The following is an 18,145-nucleotide window of genomic DNA, read 5'->3' as shown; positions in this document are numbered from 1 at the left end:
TGTCCATCTGGAGGTCACAGAGGCCACTTGACCTTGTTCCACTCCTTAGGGGCCACTGGTCGGTATCCGGGGGTGTGATGGATTGGCTGCACCTGTGGGGTCACGCTGGCTTTTGTGTTTTCACTGGTCATTTACTGAACATTACTTTGTGCTGACCTGTGTCAAGTGAACACGAAGCTTCCAAGATTGCATTTATTTCTCACGCTACTCCGGGAGAGGTAACCATACCGAGCATGGACACTCTTATGTGTGCTTCACACATGTTAACCCAGTGTTTTTCAACCTTTTTTGGGCAAAGGCACACTTGTTTCATGAAAAAAATCACGAGGCACACCACCATTAGAAAATGTTAAAAAATTTAACTCTGTGCCTATATTGACTATATATAAAGTAATTCTCTTGAATAGGAATCAAATAAACACAAAGAAAGTATTTTATAATTACTTTATTATGAAATATTAAGTAAACAAAATAGTGAAAAATTATAAAATTCTTGTCTTGTCTGCACCTACGGCACACCAGGCAACATCTCGTGGCACACTAGTGTGCCGCGGAACAGCGGTTGAAAAACGCTGTGTTAACCTATTTAATCCTCACATGTCTCTCTGCACTTGTTGCCAGCATTAGCCCATTTCACAGTTGAGGGACTGAGGCACAGAGAAGGGAGGCTGTGTGCCTGTGGCTCACTGGTCGTAAGTGGGGGGGTGGCGGGATTCAGACCCTGGTTGTCTGGCTCCAGAGTCCATGTTCTTATTCGTGATGCAGTGTGGCCTGAGGTCACCCCACAGGTGAGGATTAGAGACCCCAAAGGTTAAGTAACTGCCCTGGGGGGGAGGGTAATTTTTCCCTAGGCCAGGGTGTCTCCCTGAGGATGAAGAGATGGCTGTCCCTTTGGGAGACACCCAGCCTCCTCCAGATCACGGGGCAGCTGTTGGGGCAGCTGTTTTGAAAGGCTGCCGTGCCTTATTCCTGGCGGGACAAGTGTCCGCTCCTCTGAGGTCAGCACTGACCCTCCCATAGAATTCCTGAAGGTGGCCCCCACTCTCCAGACACTGCCAAGTCCTCATGCAACACATGGAGTGAAGCAGGACCCTGCAGTGTTTGGGATTTTGAGTTACCTGGGCAGGTTACACAGGCTCCCTGTGTAAGGCATTTAAATAATTAATTGGCTGATTATTAATATTAGGTTTCTGTTGTGTGTTAGGTACTGGGCTAAGTACAGGGTATGTGAGAAAGAACAAAAGTGATAATTTCCCTGCCCTTGCATAATTTACATTCACTTTCAGTTAAAAGAAAATCAGATCAATATAATAAATCATAGGACTGAAAAGAACAAAGGTCGGTCCAGCTTCAGGCCTTGCTTGATCCAGGCTAAGGAACCCGGCTCACTCCAGCTCTTGCTCTGTCACTCCCATGATGTTTTCATTCTCAAGCATCGCATCAGCTGTGGCTCCATGCCTGCGTTCTCCCAGCTCAAAGCCAGCAGCAGAGAGAGCACACCTTTCTTTCAGAATCCCAATATTAGTCCCATACTCTGGCTTCTTGGGTCTGGTTTGGACACAGGCCCACTCCTGAACCAATCACCATGGCCAGAGGAATGCGCTCTCTGATTGGCTAGGCTTGAGTCATATGACCCTCCCTGTGGTGGGGCAGAGTCCAACCATGGCAACTGCATAGACTGAGTGAGAAGGTGTGGTTTTCTAAGAAGGTCACCATCCCCTGTTCAGCGGAAGGACAGATGGGCAAGACCAACCGATGGCCACCACGGAGAGGGAATAACCTGTCGTTTCCCAGGGGAACTGACAGCACATCAGCAAGCCTGGCCGAATCAGGTGCTAAGTTCATACTTTCAGTGGAGGGTAGGGCTACACAGGGTCCTGTGTAGATGCTTCAGAAGTCATTTTGCTGGTAGTTGCACCCTCAGTTAGTGATTTGAACCTGGCATGTCAGCTCGGAGCAGGCAGTCGTGGGCATGGAAACTGCCTCTGGTGCATAAATATATCTGGAACAAGACGCTTGTCCAGGGAAGCCCTGTCTCAGCAGTTAGCCGAGGTGGAGTTTCATTTGGAGTTATAAAAATGAAGGCTTTCCAGCTCATTCATCACCATCTCCGTGGCTTTCCGATGCTTTGAGAAACTCTTGAGAGTGAAGCACTTAATAATTCCAGCCTCCTTAATGATCCCGTCTGCAAAGCACGGCAATAAGAAAGAAAAGTCACGGAAATGAATGAGGAATAGCGAGGCAGTAACGGAGGAGTTGTCAGCCAGCGAGGCGTAGCCGCAGTGAGAGCGGGGAGAAATATGCACATCAGATGAATTGAGACCCATCAAAAGTAAAAGGTCGTGCCTGGGCTGCCTGCATTTCTTTCCTTTCGGGGAGAAGCCCTGACAGAAATCCAAGGAGCTCATTTGGTTACTGAGGTTCAGCTCTGAGCTAATGATTTCAGGGACTGGCATGGAGGCGGAGGAGGGGCTGGGAACCAAATCCCAGGCCTGCTCCAGGTTTGCTAACACATGGATTTATGGGTCCATTATGGGACAGCATCCTTTAAACGTATGCTTGAAGTGCCTTCCCTTCCATCCCCTCCCTTCCCCTCCCCCCTCCTCTCCCCTCTCCTCCCTTCTCTCCCCTCCCCTCCTCTCCCCTTTCTTCCCCTCCCCTCCCCTCTCCTCCCCTCCTTTCTCCTTTCCTCCCATTCCTCCCCTTCCCTTCCCTTTCAGAGGGGCTGCTCATGAAGTAACTATTTTGATAGCAAATGTGAAGCCGCTGGCAGTGTTTGCGAGCATCTGTGTGGGCTGCAGGGGGTGAGTGGGGGGGAGGTCAGGTAGCACATCTGTGGAGTGTGTGTCACAGCAGTAGCAGAGGTGTCAGGAGCTGTGCTGCAAACAGACTGCTTAGGCCGAGGCCGGTTTGGCTCAGTGGATGGGGCGTCGGCCTGAGGACTCAGGGGTCCCAAGTTCCATTCTGGTCAAGGGCATGTACCTTGGTTGCGGGCACATTCTCTCTCATCGATGTTTCTGACTCTCTGTCCCTCTCCCTCTCTGTAAAAAAAAATCAATAAAATATATTTTAAAAATAAAAAATAAAACAAAACAAAAACAAAAACAAAAAACCCAGCCTGCTTGCATATTAAGGGGTGACACTGGGAGAGTGAGCGTAAACCTGGACTGGGCTATGCTGGTGCTCATCTTCCTGTTCCTCGCCTTCTCATCCTCACCTTGTGCAACCACAGGGGAGGGGCTGCTGCCCTCGGGCCTGTCCCGACCTTGGCCTTGCCTTTTTCTACAGAGGCCCGCCAGGGGGCGCAGCAGTTAGTCGGACTGAGTCTGATGCCCAGTGCCCCTGGTGCCTGGGCACCTTCGGGCTGTCTCAGGTGCACCTGCCCCCGTTAGCCCTCATCAGGAGCCCTGATCTGTGTGCTGCTTTCTGCCTCAGTTTCCAAAGTGCGGCTGTTGGCTTCTGCCTCACCCCTCGACCTGTGTGGCTTAGGCTGCGGCTTGGTCTGTGTCTAGCCTGGCAGTAGTAGCCACCATGGTCGAAGCTGCCATTGCTTTCCTGGCATTATTTCACTCCATTTGGCCGGCTTTGGATAACACTAATGTGAATCCGTCTTATTGTCCGCGGAAGAAATCCCAAATCTAAAGAAAGGCTTAAGGAGTGTATTTGAGCCAAGGGCTGAGGAAGCAAAATCTCAAAGGACGGAGAAAATGCTCCTGGAATAGCAGCGTGGCAGTTCTTTTTAGAATCAAAGGAGGAAATAAGGAAACGTGAAATCCGTTGGTGGCGGGTTAAGGAGGCAGGAGAAAGCAAAGCAGTGCTTTTCCGTTGGCCGTTGGTGGGTGCGGGATAGTTAACATCGAACAGTTACGAGTGGGAGTAGAGATGGTGTGCGGGGAACGAGATAACGTGAGCTTCCTGTAATTGTTCTGAGGCTAAGAAGGAAAATTGCTGACACTTGACACGCTCTTCACCAAAAGGCTGAGAAGGATCTTTGACATTTTAAAGGTTTGCTATCAGTGCACAGGAACAATGGACAGGGCATGCTCAGGTAAAGATTAACGTTTCACTAAGGACGCTTGCTTCCGGAGATGGCCAGGCTCTGCTCCCCTCCCCCACAGGGGTCTGACCCTTCTCCTTCTCTATTTTCTTTGTGCTTATCTTCCTGAATTTTGATCCCATTCCCAGTGGTGGAAGGTGGCCGTGGAGTGTCTTACCATGGGCTTTGTGCTCACCCGGGATGGGAAGGGCACAGCCCTCCTCCGGTTCAGCTGTGTGTTCTCACGTTGGCTCCTGCTCTCCAGTGCGTTCCTGTTCGCTGCTCTTAGCACCTCCATCACCTGATGGCCTCTTCCTCCTCCTGACGAAGCACTTGCTGTCTTGGAAGTCCTGTGTTGATGGTTTGTTCCCACCACCATCCTGGAGATCCCTCGGCACCTAGTTTTGTTGTAAACCTATCTGTGGACTTTTGGCTTTGCTCTTTAGTTGCTCTGCCCGGTTTTATTTGTGATTTGAAGAGATTGAAAAATGATGTTGCCACCACCACCAATTCCAGAATCCACCCCTCATACCCTGCACTTACATACGTGTGCATGCAAGGTGAGGAGTGTTAAATATCACTTGTGTTTCTTTAATAAAAATGGATCTTCACCTCCTTTTATTTATTTATCCTTTCCCAAGAATATTTTCCCATTGATTTTTAGAGAGAGTAAAAGGGATAAGGAAAGGCAGAGAGAAACACTGTTATTGATTGATTGCCTCCCGCATGCTCCCAACCAGGGCAGGGAGCCTGCAACCGAGGTAGGTGCCCTTAACCAGAATTGAACCCGGCACCTTTGAGTCCACCGGCCGATGCTCTATCCCCTGAGCCAAACCGGCTAGGGCTCACTTGTGTTTCTTGAGAGCTTGTTTGGAGGTTCTAGCAGGGGAGCGCAGCTACTCGTATACCCTTGACCGAAGACCGGTCCTCTCCTCTTGGGGGAAAGTCATCCTCTTCGACCGAGCTCGCAGCTTCGGGAGGGACGCACATGGATCTGTGAGGGAGGAGGGGGACACCTGCCTAGCCAGCCAGGTCAGCCGGATCAACCCTGGCGATCAATGAGGTGACAGATGTCGCAGCCAGATCGCCCTCACATCCTCACTTGTGTTTCTTGATCTCACTGAGCACTAGCTGTGAGGCCCATGCTCCGGGCACCTCTGGTATTCTGGTTCTAATCGTCGCACAGTATTCTGTAGGCCGCTGCCACCTAATTTTGCTCAACCCACTCCCTGAGTCTGGATACCCAGATTGCCTCCAACTCATCACCCCCACAACTTACTCTTGGTATCAATTGAGTTCCTTGCACTGGGTCCCTATGGACCTACATGAGGACTTCTTTGTAAGCGACCTCAAGATTAAAGTGGTGGGGCCAGAGGATATGCATGCACTTAATTAGACCAGTGGTGCCAGTGGCTCTCCAGAAGGCTGAGTCAGGCTCTGGTCCCCACAGCCACACAGGAGGGACGCTTTCCATGTTTCAAACCCCTCACTGGAACATGCTAGGAATCCTGGGTCCCCTCCGTGCTCACGGGAAGGTGGAGGCTGGCAGTCACCATCTTCAGACAGTTCTCTCTCCATATATACCATTTCTGCTGGGCGGTGGTCTTCTTACGCAGACACAGCACCTGCTAGTTCTCCACAAAACAGACTCCTCTACCTTCTCAGTCTCTCTGAGTGCAGAAGAGTAGTGAGGGCACTCCTTCCAGTCCTTCTAGCCCCCTGCCCCAGCCCAGCCCAGCTCAGAAGAGCTCTTTCTCTCCTGGCAGGGACTTCTCACAGGACCCACCCACCATCCCTCTGAAGTAGGCCTACAAAACCCCGCCTTCAAACTCTGTTCCCCTGAAAATACAGGGAGTTTCTAGATGTAAAACTCACGTTTAAGTTCTTTGTCTGTCCTAGCTCTCAGTGAATCTCAAAATGGCTACTTCTTAGAACTGCATGAGAAGATGTTAAACATTGCTGATGCTTGGCGTGCCCAAGAAGAAGTAAACCAGACCTTCTCCAGTGGGCTGGTGCTGAGAACCAGGCTCCGGAGACTCAGCCCACTTGGACAGTTAAAGCTCATTAGTGACCATTTATTTCCAGGTGATAATCTCCCCATCCGCCAAAGGACATGGACCCGCTTTGAATGACTCCCCACCAGCGATATGTGGGGAGCTGCAGAGCAACAATATTAAAATATTTTAAATGTTAAACGCTGAATATGTACAGTGTTTGCACATCTGCATGTGAAGGGAATAAAGGAAGCTCAGGGAGTGGAAAACCAGCTTGGGAGCCTCAGTGTGCTCCTCACATCGTTGCCCTCTTCCTTCCACCTGATATGATCCTCATCCTGACTTTTTGTCCATCATTTCATTGCTTTATTTACTGTTACTATGTTGATCTCCAAAAACTGTAGTGTTGAACTTTGTGGGCTTTTCAATTTAATACATGGAATCATGGTGTAGTTATTTTTCAGTTATTTATTTTCAGTCATTAGTTTGTTTCATGCATCATCGAAAACAATTTTCTCATTGTAGTTTTTCTTTTCCGTTGTTGGGAGGTTATACCACACTCAAACCTGTCTTTTTGGGGTTTACATGGGTAATTTAACATGTGTACTTAACATATTCTAAAGTTAATATATATCTTTACCCTCTTCCTAACCCAACTGAGTTTTATTTAAACTCCAATCCTCTTTTTCCCCGATAAGATGGTTCTAGTTTCTTAAACTCTCAAATTATCCACTACAATCATTTTGTAAGTCAATATGTATATTTTTTAAAAGTTGACCTACTATATCTATGCTATTTATCATTCCTTTTAGCATCTCAGGTTTTTCTATCCATGATCATATTTCTTCTACCTGAAGTACATCCTGGAATTCCCTTAGTCATCCACTCCCAATTTTTTTTTTCTGAATATGTCTTTATTTTGCCCTTCTTAAAAGATAGTTTAATTAAGCAGTTATTTTTTTTTTCTTGGCACACTGAAAATATTATCCTATTGTCCTCTGGCTTCAATTGTTGCAGCTAAGAAGTCAACCATTAGTTTAATTGTTTCTTCTTTGTAGGCAATCTGCTTTTTCTCTCTGGTTGGCAAAATGAGACATTGAGTAGCTTTGTGCAGTTTCACTATGATGAGTTTTCAATGAATTTTCCACCACTCACTCTTTAACTATTGCCTCTTCTTCATTCTTCTTTCCTCTTTGGGATTCAGATTATGCTAGTACATGTGTCAGACCTTTCATTCTACCCTCCATGTCTCTTAATCTCCTGAGACTTAGATTAAACTTCTCTTAGGTTACATTTGTATAAATGTCCCATGGATGTGCCATTCTTAGTCTTCACTGGGACTCTTCACTCTTCCTATCCCTTCTTACCATTCACCTCATCACCACTCCTTACTGCTCACAGAGTCTACTGGTCTTCCGGGCCCACTTCACACCCCCCTTCGTTGTCTCTGCAAAGCCTGTCCTGACTTTTGTTGGCTTCGTTAATCTTCTCCTTCTTGTGTTTTTTATAGTGCTTACTGTCCCCTGCATGAGATAACATGGTGTAGAGCAGAGAGCACTGGGCTTGGAGTCCGAAGACCTGAGTTCAAATTCTTGCTCCACCTTTAATAGCTCTGTGACCTTGGCCAAGTCACTTCTCCTGTTGAGCCTCACTGTTCTCAGTTATGAACTGATGATGGTGGGGTCATCAGGAAGACTAATGGGACAAGGGCCACAGAGTGCCCTGGTGGTGCCCAGTGCTGGCTCTGGCATAAAACGTCTCCCATGACCCTTACTGTGTCCTTTTGCCTCTCTGTCTCTAAATGGAAGCCACTTCTGGCAGCCCAGTGACCCGGGAGCTGGATTTCAAGGCCACAGCTGTGGAAATATACTACCGTGTTTCTCCGAAAATAAAACATCCTCCGAAAATAAGACCTACTTACAAGTTTCCTTCTCAAAAATTAATATAAGACACTGTCTTATTTTTGGGGAAACAGGGTAGTAGTTGCAGAGTAATCCTCAAATGAGGAAGCCCTCACTGGGCTGAGATCCTGGCTCATACACCTCCAATTTATGTCCGTTGAATCCGTTTTCCACTCTTGGGCATTCTCATATTCTCCCTCTAGGAAGCATCAGTATCTCCCATTGTCCTCAGTGTGGTGTCTGTATTTCTTTTATCGATAAGGAGAGTGCGTTGGGGCTTGACCCTAGCCTATCTCTGTGCATCTTCCCATTGCCCAACTGCTCAGTCAGTGCTCCATCCAGCCGCACAGAGCCCTGTGCTAATTCCTTTGGCAAGCTGCCCTCCTTGCCATGCCTGTCTGTTTTAACCTTTCTGTTCTCAGCTGTCTGTCACTTTCTTCCCTGGGCTCAGAGCTGGGGCACCTTCCCTAGATACAAACACTGTGGCTAAGGCCTTACCCCCTTCAGCCTTAATCACCATGGCTACAATACCCCTCCCTGCCCCTCTGCTTTTTAAATTTATATACACCAGTCTTTCTTTCTGTCCAGAGCCAGAGGTTTTGGGAAGCAGGGACCAGTTTTTATTCGGTGCTGATGTCCAGGTGCCCAGCCTGGGGCCTGGCTCCTAGGTTTTGTCTAATAAATACTTGTTAAAGGGAGGGAAGAGAAAAGGGAAAATAAAGGAAGGAGAGAAACTGCAGGGATAAACTACATTTTCCACTGTCTGGGGTGAGATTGGCTTGAAAGAATCTGCTGTTGCCTTCTCAGTAATCATTCTGAACCCACCATCCTGGACTGTTGTCTGGTAAGTCCACATGCCTCAGTCAGCCCTGGTCATTGGCTGAGCTGGAGTGTTTTCATGATCCCAGTGCTGTGCTCTGTCCTCAGCCAGGAGGGTGGGGTGGGGCCCTCTCCTCTTCCCTTACTCTGGACTGAAGAGTGCTTGAGTGCTTAGAAGGAGCAGAGGTGGGTGGGGTGGGATAAGATCCATGCATTGATCCCACAATACTTGGCTCAGAGGCAATTGGGGGTGGGGAGATAGGGAGGGCAGAGTGAACGAGACAGGAGAACACAGCAGGTTTTTCTTGCAAACATCCTGCATGCCCCAGCCACCAACCTGTTCTCTTGGGGCTGGTTTTCTGTGAAAAGGTCTTTGCCATCCTGACTATGAGGCTGTATCACCTTTGGTCTTAAGTCAAAATGATTTTGATTTCTAGGTAAGTATCAACGAAGGAGCAGAATACACACATGCCTACTGTTGAGACACCTGGAGAATCTCCTAAGAATGGCCCAGGCTAGGCCCAGGGCCAGTCCCCTTCAGAGGAGGTCCCCTCAGCAGCCTCTGTTTGAGAGGATTGGGGGTGTGGAGTGTGGGCAGCATAACCTGGCAGTATTATGAGCGTCACTGATAGCAGCACAAGGCAGCACCCCGCACAGTACATGTGTAGTGTGCTTAGTGTACCCACTGGAAACAAGGGACAATTTTATTACAACCCTATGACGTAGCTAGTGTTATCAGTACCACTTAATACTAGTAGATGAGGCCACTGAACTGGGTTTCAGAGGGGCTTAGGTAACCTGCCTAAGGCCGCCTGCTGATCAAGTCCCTGTGCTGTGATTAAAAAAATAGTTTATATTGATTTCAGAGAGAGAGTAAGGGAGAGGGAGAGAGAGAGAAAAAAACATCAACCATGAGAGAAAATTATCGATTGGCTGCCTCCTGCGTGCTCCCAACTGGGGATCAAGCCTATAACCTGGGGATGTGACATGACAAGAAATTGAACCATGATTCTAGTTCAGGGGTCAATGCTCAACCACTGAGCCACGCCTGCCAGGCTGTGTGTGTGTGTGTGGGAAATATATATATATATATATATATATATATATATATAATTGATTTTTTTACAGAGAGGAAGGGAAAGAGAGAGTTAGTGACATCGACTAGAGAGAAACATCGAGCAGCTGCCTCCTGCACACTCCCCACTGGGGATGTGCCCGCAACCAAGGTACATGCCCTTGACGGGAATCAAACCTGGGACCCTTGAGTCCGTAGGCTGATGCTCTATCCACTGAGCCAAACTGGTTAGGGCTGTGTTGTGATTTTAGTCTGTGCACTTGTTCTCTGCTCCAAACCAGTCCCTCTACATCCCCGACACTTGGGATATAACGTCACAGTTTTGGTGTCCATTTGAGTCTTCCAGAAGCAGAAGTACATGAGATTTATTGGAGGAAATGCCTAGGGAGCTAAAGAGGACACAGAGCAGGAGAGGGTAGCAGATTCCTCAGATGTGGTGCAGGTCTGACTCCTAGGAAGGGAGAGATGGCAGGAAGGACCATTGGGAGGGAGAGCCTGGTGCTGGAGAAAATTCCAGTCAGGCTGATGGTAAGCCTGGAGCAAAGTTTGCTTACTAGAGGAGACCCACATTGTGTAGGAACCCCTGTGCTCTGAGTCAGGGGGTCTCGGTCTGGTGTCCCCTGTGCTGGAAGCAGCCTGGGGGCAGCATGCCTCAGCACGGGTCCCGAAGATGCAGTAGCTGGAGGCTGCCAGCTCTCCACGTTGCTCCTGGCAGCAGGATTTGTCTTAAAGGGAGACCTGGGCCTCATGCTCCCAGGGCCACAGGCTCTGTCCTTGAGCTGCCCACAGACTGTACTAATATACTTAGAGTTTGGGCAGGATGCTGTGAAAGCCCCAAGATGGGCTGTCCCTGCAGCCTCCTGGGATAGAGCCATTTCCTGGAGGGTGAACAGGCTGCACCATGAATTAAGGGACCCTGCTGAGGGGTGAGGGGCGGGAGGGGGGTGGGAGGAAGGTTAGTTGGGAGGAGGGACTGAAATACAGAAATGTGAGCTTTGCCATTTTGGCCCAGAGAGGCTGCCCTTTCTAACTCAACCACTCAGAGGGACTATTTTTCTAACTTGCTGTTACACTGGGTAAAACCACATTGTGGAGGATTGTGGAATCGGAGAGTTTGTTCTTTGAGCTGAAGGGAAGCTTAATTACGTGCCTCTATTAAGAAATTGTTTGCCTACTGTCCGCAGGTAGACAGAGGAAGCCTTTTTACTTCTAAAGAGGAAGTGCTGTTTCCAGGTGCTCATTATAAGGAGGTGTGGGAGAGGTGGGGGGGATCATGAGTCATCCAGGTCTCACCATCAAGGCTCTCCACAGGGCCATGCTGCTGACTTGTGTTTGTAATGGATGGATGCTACAGTTCTGGGTCATTACTAATTCTCTGTAATGGATCCAGATGAGTGGAGCTTAATTTAGAGGAAAGTGTGCTAAACCCAGGCCTGTGGGAACTCCGCCCAGGCAGACAGCTGGCTGCTCTGGACCAAGATGGCCCCTCAGTGGCCTGAGGCAAGAGCTGGACAGCCAGGCAGCCCCTCCCTGCCTTTGACACAGGCTGAGGAGCAGGAAGAACCTGCTGACTTTGTTTGTTTGGTTTTTCTCTTTTAAACCAGGAATCATTAGCCGAGAAGATGCAGAAGATCTCCTTGAGAACATGACGGAGGGAGCATTTCTGGTCCGGGTCAGTGAGAAAATCTGGGGCTACACCCTCTCCTATCGCCTGCAGAAGGGGTTCAAGCACTTTCTCGTGGATGCCTCTGGGGACTTTTACAGCTTCCTGGGAGTCGACCCCAATCGCCATGCAACGCTCACCGATCTCATTGATTTCCACAAGGTAGTGCTCTTAGTGGTGCTGCTCAGGGGATAAAGCTGGTAGAGACGTGAGCTGAAGGGAGTGCCAGGCTGGAGGCCTTCGATGAGATGGGGATGGAGAGTGAACAGACAGGGCCCCAGGGATATGGAACTTGGGCTAGAAGAGACCAGAAGTTGTTTAGACCAGGCAATGCAGGTCTGTCTTCTCTCTGACCCATGTGGGCTCCTCAGGAGGGTCCCCATCCCTCTTCTTTCCTTGAGTACCTGAGTGGTCCCTACTGTCAACACGTAGGGGCTGGTTGACCAGCCTTCTGTCCAAGACCAGTTCTCATTCCCAACTCATCTCCAGGATGTCCCTCTTGGGGATATTCTAGAAAGGCCTCTTGCAGCTTTGTAGAGTTAGCTGGAGCCTAACAAGCAACCCCATGGTTAGAGAAGCTTTCCTTGTAGAGTTACCATGTCTCTTGTCCAACTATAGCTTTACCATGGAGTATGTGTGTGACCGTGGGCAACTTCCTTGGTCTCTCTGAGCTTTAGTTTCCTTCCCAGACCAATGGATGTAATAATACTTAGCCCAGATCCTCTGAGCATTAAAGGAGGGGATGTATGCACCAGGACTCTAACTACAAAGTGATAGGGAGTATCATTTCCCACAGCTCTGTCTGCTGAGGACTCACATTGAGAAAGATGGTGCCTTCTAAATAAGATATGTAGAAAGAAGCAATTTCTGTGTTACTGTGGCTACTGGCATCAATAGTAACTGAAAGAAAGACAAAGGTGGAACTTGGTGACTTGGAAGGCAGGACCAGGATTCTGAGACAGAGCTGTGGGACCTCAGAGGTCTACCCTCTACCTGAGCTTTGCAGGGGTAGAAAGTCCTGCAGAACTAGTTGGCTGTCTCACTGGGCTTTTCTTTAATAGGGACTCTTGGATTTGTATGGCTTTTTCTTTATGGATGTCCGAAGCTCTAGGGACTACTTTTAACCTGATCTTATTTGTAAAGCACATAGAAAATCACCCATTTACCAAATACCTAGACACTTGGAGGAGAGTACTGCCTGGGAGACTAGGCTAACCCGGATCAAGGCAGAGTTCTATTTGGGTTGGGAAGAGCCTTCTAATAACTACAGGAAAGAGAGAGGGAGGGGATGTGAGAATTTTGGCACCTTCTTTGTGTCAAGCGCTGTGCCTGCTGCTCTATATACATGTTCTCATTTCATCTTCACCATAGCTCTGTGTGTGAGGCATATCTGTGTGGGAGGCATATTAGTCCCATTTCACAGATCTGGAAAGGGAGCTTGAGCAGCTTGTCTAAGTTTTCAAGGCGGATACAGCTGGGTCTAGGAGTTAAGCCTCAGGCCGTGTTCCTCTCGAGCTTGTGCTTTCCCCACTAAATCACGTTGCTTCCTTTTCCTGTCCAAGGTAAGCTGCTTTGAGCAGTGATCTGTGTTCTTGGATGTGATCAAGCAAAGGGTAAATGCTCATCTCTCAAAGATGCTGTAGACAGGTTCCTGAAGGGGAAGGCTCACCCAGATGTCTTTGAAGGGGCTTGTTCTCTCCCAAATCTAAGGTTTGAGACTGACAATTTGGTTTCTAAAACTGAAGAGAGAGCTTACCTAGGCCCATGTGGAGATCTGGTGGCCAGTTTTACAAGTTAAAATTTTAATTATACAATTAATTTAAGATTACATTCTAAGAAAAATCAAATATAATACCAAGTGAAAGTCAAGTTTCCATCTTCCACCATGTACCTAGGCATTAATATAGAAATGTATGTATAAGAGGACATACATAGTTTTTATTTTTTATAAACTGGATAATCATTGTCCAATAGCCCAGCAATTTGATTTTAAACATGCTTAATATATTATAGAACAGGGGTCCTCAAACTTTTTAAAGTGGGGGCCAGATCATGGTCCCTCAGAGAGCTGGAGGGCCGGACTATATGAACTACTAATTCCTACTGTAACACCTCGGCTGCGCTCACTGCCCAAAAAACCTGGCGGGCTGGATCAGACTCCTCTGTGGGCTGCATGTGGCCCGCGGGCCGTAGTTTGAAGACCCCTGTTATAGAATGTATTTTGTAAAAGCATGGACCCTGGAATCAGGCTGCCAAGTTTTAAATCCCAACTCTATGGCTGTACTTGACTTTGGGCAACTACTCACACTCTTGTGCCTTAGTTTCCCTCTGAGTAAGATGGAAATGTCTCATGAAATGTGACAGATATGGCATATGTGCTATTGACCCCTGACCCAGAGCCCAGTGCGAGTGCACTTACCTCTTAGGGTTCCAGTGAGACATCACTGTGAAGTATTGGACCAATGTACCTGCCATTGTGAGTTATGGGGACACTGGCTGTCATTGAGCACTGAAGTATCTCCATGCCAACCCACGTGCACATCCTGGTAAAAACCCATGGTATTCCATGGCATGGATGTGTACTAGAATTCAGGCCCCCCCCCCCCACTTTTTTCCAGATCATGAACACTTTATTTTACTTTAAACAAGATTAAATTCTTTATTGTTGAAAGTATTACTCCCTCCTCATTTTGATGAGCACTGGTGGAGCTCCCAGGTTGTGATGGTCACAAACAGCGCTGCAGAGACTGGCTCACATATATCAGCTTGGGCTCATGTGTGGTTATTCTCTAGGAAGGACCCTCGAATTGGAATTTCTGGGAAGAAGACTGTGCACATTTTAATTTGAAAGTATCTGCCAGATTGCCTTCCAAAAATGTAGTGCCAACTCATGCCCCTGCCAAAGCTGCACGGGGCTGTGTTCTCACCCTGCTGCCAGCACGGGGACTGTCAGTCATTTGCATTTTCCCCATCAGATGGGCAGACACTGGGTCTCACTGTTGTTTAACTTGCATTTCTCGGATTACCTCTGATGCTGAGGCTCTTTTCATATGTTTAATGGCCTCTTAGATTCCTACTGTGAATTATCTGTTCAGATACTTTGTCTATTTTTCTTCTTGGGTGTCTCTTTCTTATTGATGTGCTGGTTCTTCCAGCGACTAAATTGCTCTATAGTTATGTCCATTCTATCTTCGGTTCTTCTGTTGAGATTTTCCTTGTGATTTAAATGTGAAGCTTTGTCATGTCCAGGCATTCTCTAATTGGCTCTTTTTAAATAATAGCCCATTCTTGTCTCATGGATGCTCTATCTTCTTAGTTCACTGCGAGGAGATTAATGCACATCTCTTAAAGGTTCTTTCTGTTTGTTTTATGTACTTGATCTTTTCCTGAATCGTAATTAGGAGCCCGTACTTCTCATTCCAAGCATTTTGATCTTTATACTCTCAAAGTTCTGTTGTCAAGGTTGCCATTTTTCTTTCATGTTTTTGATTTTCCTTAAATAGTTACAGATTTTGAATGAGGAGGTGATTTTTTTTTTTTTTTTTTTTTTTTTTTTACTTTGAGCTTCTTATTTATCCATCAGTGGATACAGTTCCTGTTTCCCAATCTCGTTCTCTTTATCCTGTCAGGGTTGGAGTTGATAGTGAGCAGTTCATCTTTTGGAGATGGGAGTGTTTGGAATGTGTAGGTCTCTTTGCCCCCCTAAGGAACTATGTGCCTCTCCTTACTCTCTACCCTGTAGAGAGGTCCTGGGGGTGCTCAACCTGCCCACTGATACTTGCCCCACAGCAATGCCTCTGAAAACCTCGTTCTGTATATCTTTTGGTTTTTAAGTTCTCCTCAACATTTTTGATTTGTTGATTGCCTTTCTTATTTTCCCATACTTTTATGTATTTATTTATTTTTTAAAAGCAGATTCTTCCCTCCCCTACCCTCCCCCCCCACTGTGATTTCTAGAAATTTGAATGAGGAGGAGGCAGGAGGCAGGTACATATGCTTAGTTTTTCTACCTCTAATTCTTTCTCTCTGGTGGATGCTTATTTCCCTTTGTTGATTATAAGTGAATATTTCTATTTTTTTTTTAGGAGGAAATCATCACTGTTTCGGGGGGAGAGCTGCTGCAGGAGCCCTGTGGCCAGAGGGACAGCCCACCAGACTACCACCTGCTGTTTGAATGACACTTGCCCCTTAGCCGCTGGACAACTTTAGGCATCCTTTCTTTCTTTCTTTTTTTTTACCCAAGAACTTCTCAGCTCAAATCCTTATGGCCTTCTGGAAGATTCACCCACCATCCGGAGGTTAAGTAGATTAGAATGTTTCAAGAGCTACAAAAGATAGGGCCTATGTGCTGCCGGCCCCTGTCCCAGTGCCCAGGCCAGAAATGGCTACTGGTTGATGCAGAGCTTGCATGAAGAGTTTGGATAGGACGTCAAACGATGAAGCCTGTTTGTTGTGGCTGCTCTAACTCAGCTCCTAGAGCCTGTGGATCATGTTTTTATGATCCACACTAATGCCAGTGCCGAACTCTGAATTCAACATATGGTGTCCATTCAATAAATGCCTGTTGAATGAATGTACTTTTTCTGAACATTTTCAGCACGAATCCCTGATTTCTAGTAAGGATTTCCTACTCGTCACTCTTTATTAAGTCATGGAGATGATGAAGGAAGCGCTGTAAAGGGTTTATGTGGGAAGCATAGATGCTGCTTCTTTAATAATGTTCACCATCACCTCAGTGACAGTATCAGTGGAATTGCTAAGGTTTCTGAGCCCCAACTTCCAGAGCAGGTGACTGATACTCCCCCGCCTTCCTTACTCACTTTTTCTTCTGCCTCCCCTCCTCTGACTGAAACCACATCTTGGCTCTCATTCTGCAATATGGAGGCTATGGTTTTGTATGTTCTTCTAGCTGCGCCCCAAACCTGGGGGAAGTATAATTTAAGAAAGACATCTGAAAAGTCCTTTGCTCTCTAGGATCTGGCTCTTTCCTGCAGGTTACTCTAATGAACACCTTGCCTTCATAGTCCTTTTATTTTTGATTCTGTTGTCCACTTATTTTAAATATGTTCTTCCCCTTAAGAAGAAGACTCTCCCAATAACGTCTGAACTGCTCTGAGGGATGAGGTCTGTGTGTGCACATTCACACTTAAGGACATAGACATAGAGACAGCATTGTGTTTGGTGAGAGTAAGATGAATGGACTCTGTGGGTGTCAATGACCTGGTTTACTGTACTTGACAGGTATCAAACATCCCTCATATCTGCTTCACCTCGTGCCTCACCTCTTCCTCACATCCTTGACCTCTTGTTTCACTCCAGTCTCCACTTGCTGCAGCCAATTTTGCACAGGCTCTGCTCTCCCCAGTCTGTCAGCTGCATGTGAGTGTAAGCCAGCAGCACCTTGCCCCGGGCAGTGCTCTGGGCCTCTCATCTGCTGTTGCTGCAGAGGCAGGAGCCACCATGCAACTAGGAAGAGCTGGGAAATGAACTCTCCATGCGGTGAGCCTTTATCAATGGGAGACTATGGCTGATAAGTCAATTTTCTCTCTTTCTTCTCCCCGAGGGACGTTTCAAACAGTCCTGAGTGATCAGCAACTAGTCCTAGAGAAGCTAAGCAGTGGTCAGGTCAGCACCCCGCCCTTCTGTCTGTTCTTCCTCCTTTGCTGCCTCACTCCCCTTTCTCTTTCCTCTGCTCCCTGGGGATTGCACTTCTGCATCAAGTAGCAGCAGGTAAGCACTTATCATAAACTCTGCCTGTTGGGCCCATCACCCAAACGTGTTTAATAATACCACTTGCACTCTGCCTCCGTGATTCCCCTCCTATCCGCCCGTCTCCCAGGCCCCTGGATGAATAGAATGCAGGGATGGGGCGACCTTGCTTTCTAGGCTCTACAGTGCTTTAAAACCATAGACAATATCATTAAAATTACCTCCTTTCTATGGGACTCAGAGGAACCGAATTTTAGCTTTGATTACACTACCTCCCCACTGCCTCACTGTTCAAGTCACACCAACTCTCTGTAGGATGGAGAAGAGAATGTTCTGTGTGGCCATTGCTAAGTTTTTTTTGGCAGATCAGTTCAATGATGAGTATGGAATGTCTGTCCAAGTGAGAGGTGTTGCTAATTGCAACACCACAACAGCGACAATCATTTCGTGCTCAGCGGTGAGGCGGCCAGGGGATAGATAGGATGTGCTGATTTTTCAGGTGTTAGAAGGAAGTTTTGATTCTAAGAAAGAGCAGCAGCTTTGAAAGCAGACCAAGCTGTGTTGAGAACCCGTTGCTCTGTCACCCCAATTAATATGTGAGAGACAGTAGCCAAAGTGTCCGTACATAACACCTTTGTTTCATTTTACTTGGGGTCTGCACTTTCTGCATTCTCATATATTTTAGGTTTTACCTGTCCCTAAAATAAATTTCTTGCATGTTGTCCTGCAAATAGAATCACATTCTGGAAAACTGCAATTTCATCTTGAGAATTTTAGTATGATAATAAATGTCAAGATTCTCAAATAAAGGAATTGCCTTTTTCCCCCCTGAGCCCTACAGATATAATAAAAAACAGCGACTACAAGCTCAGCCAGGGAACACTTATAATCTGTAACCAGAAAGAGGAGTTGTAAAGAACACTAATGAGTCAGTGGAAGATGCATTTC

At 47.2% G+C, this 18,145-nt stretch overlaps 1 protein-coding gene across 1 annotated transcript in view; it reads left to right on the top strand.

Annotated features, from left to right (window-relative positions):
• The window catches only part of SH2D4B (SH2 domain containing 4B), a 72,692-nt gene extending 56,633 nt beyond the window's left edge, over positions 1 to 16,059 (top strand). Inside the window, exons 7-8 of the mRNA XM_084904125.1 lie at positions 11,430 to 11,650; positions 15,574 to 16,059. Coding sequence (XP_084760251.1) covers positions 11,430 to 11,650; positions 15,574 to 15,666 — 314 coding nt within the window. The 3' untranslated portion in view covers positions 15,667 to 16,059. The remainder of the gene's footprint in view (positions 1 to 11,429; positions 11,651 to 15,573) is intronic.
• The last annotated feature ends 2,086 nt before the right edge of the window (positions 16,060 to 18,145 follow it).

This window comes from Pipistrellus hanaki, assembly GCF_964339955.1.
Source record: "Pipistrellus hanaki genome assembly, chromosome: 14".
NCBI classification, from domain to species: domain Eukaryota; kingdom Metazoa; phylum Chordata; class Mammalia; order Chiroptera; family Vespertilionidae; genus Pipistrellus; species Pipistrellus hanaki.
The sequence above is the reverse complement of the archived record's forward strand: the minus strand, read 5'-3'. Positions and strand labels throughout refer to the sequence as shown.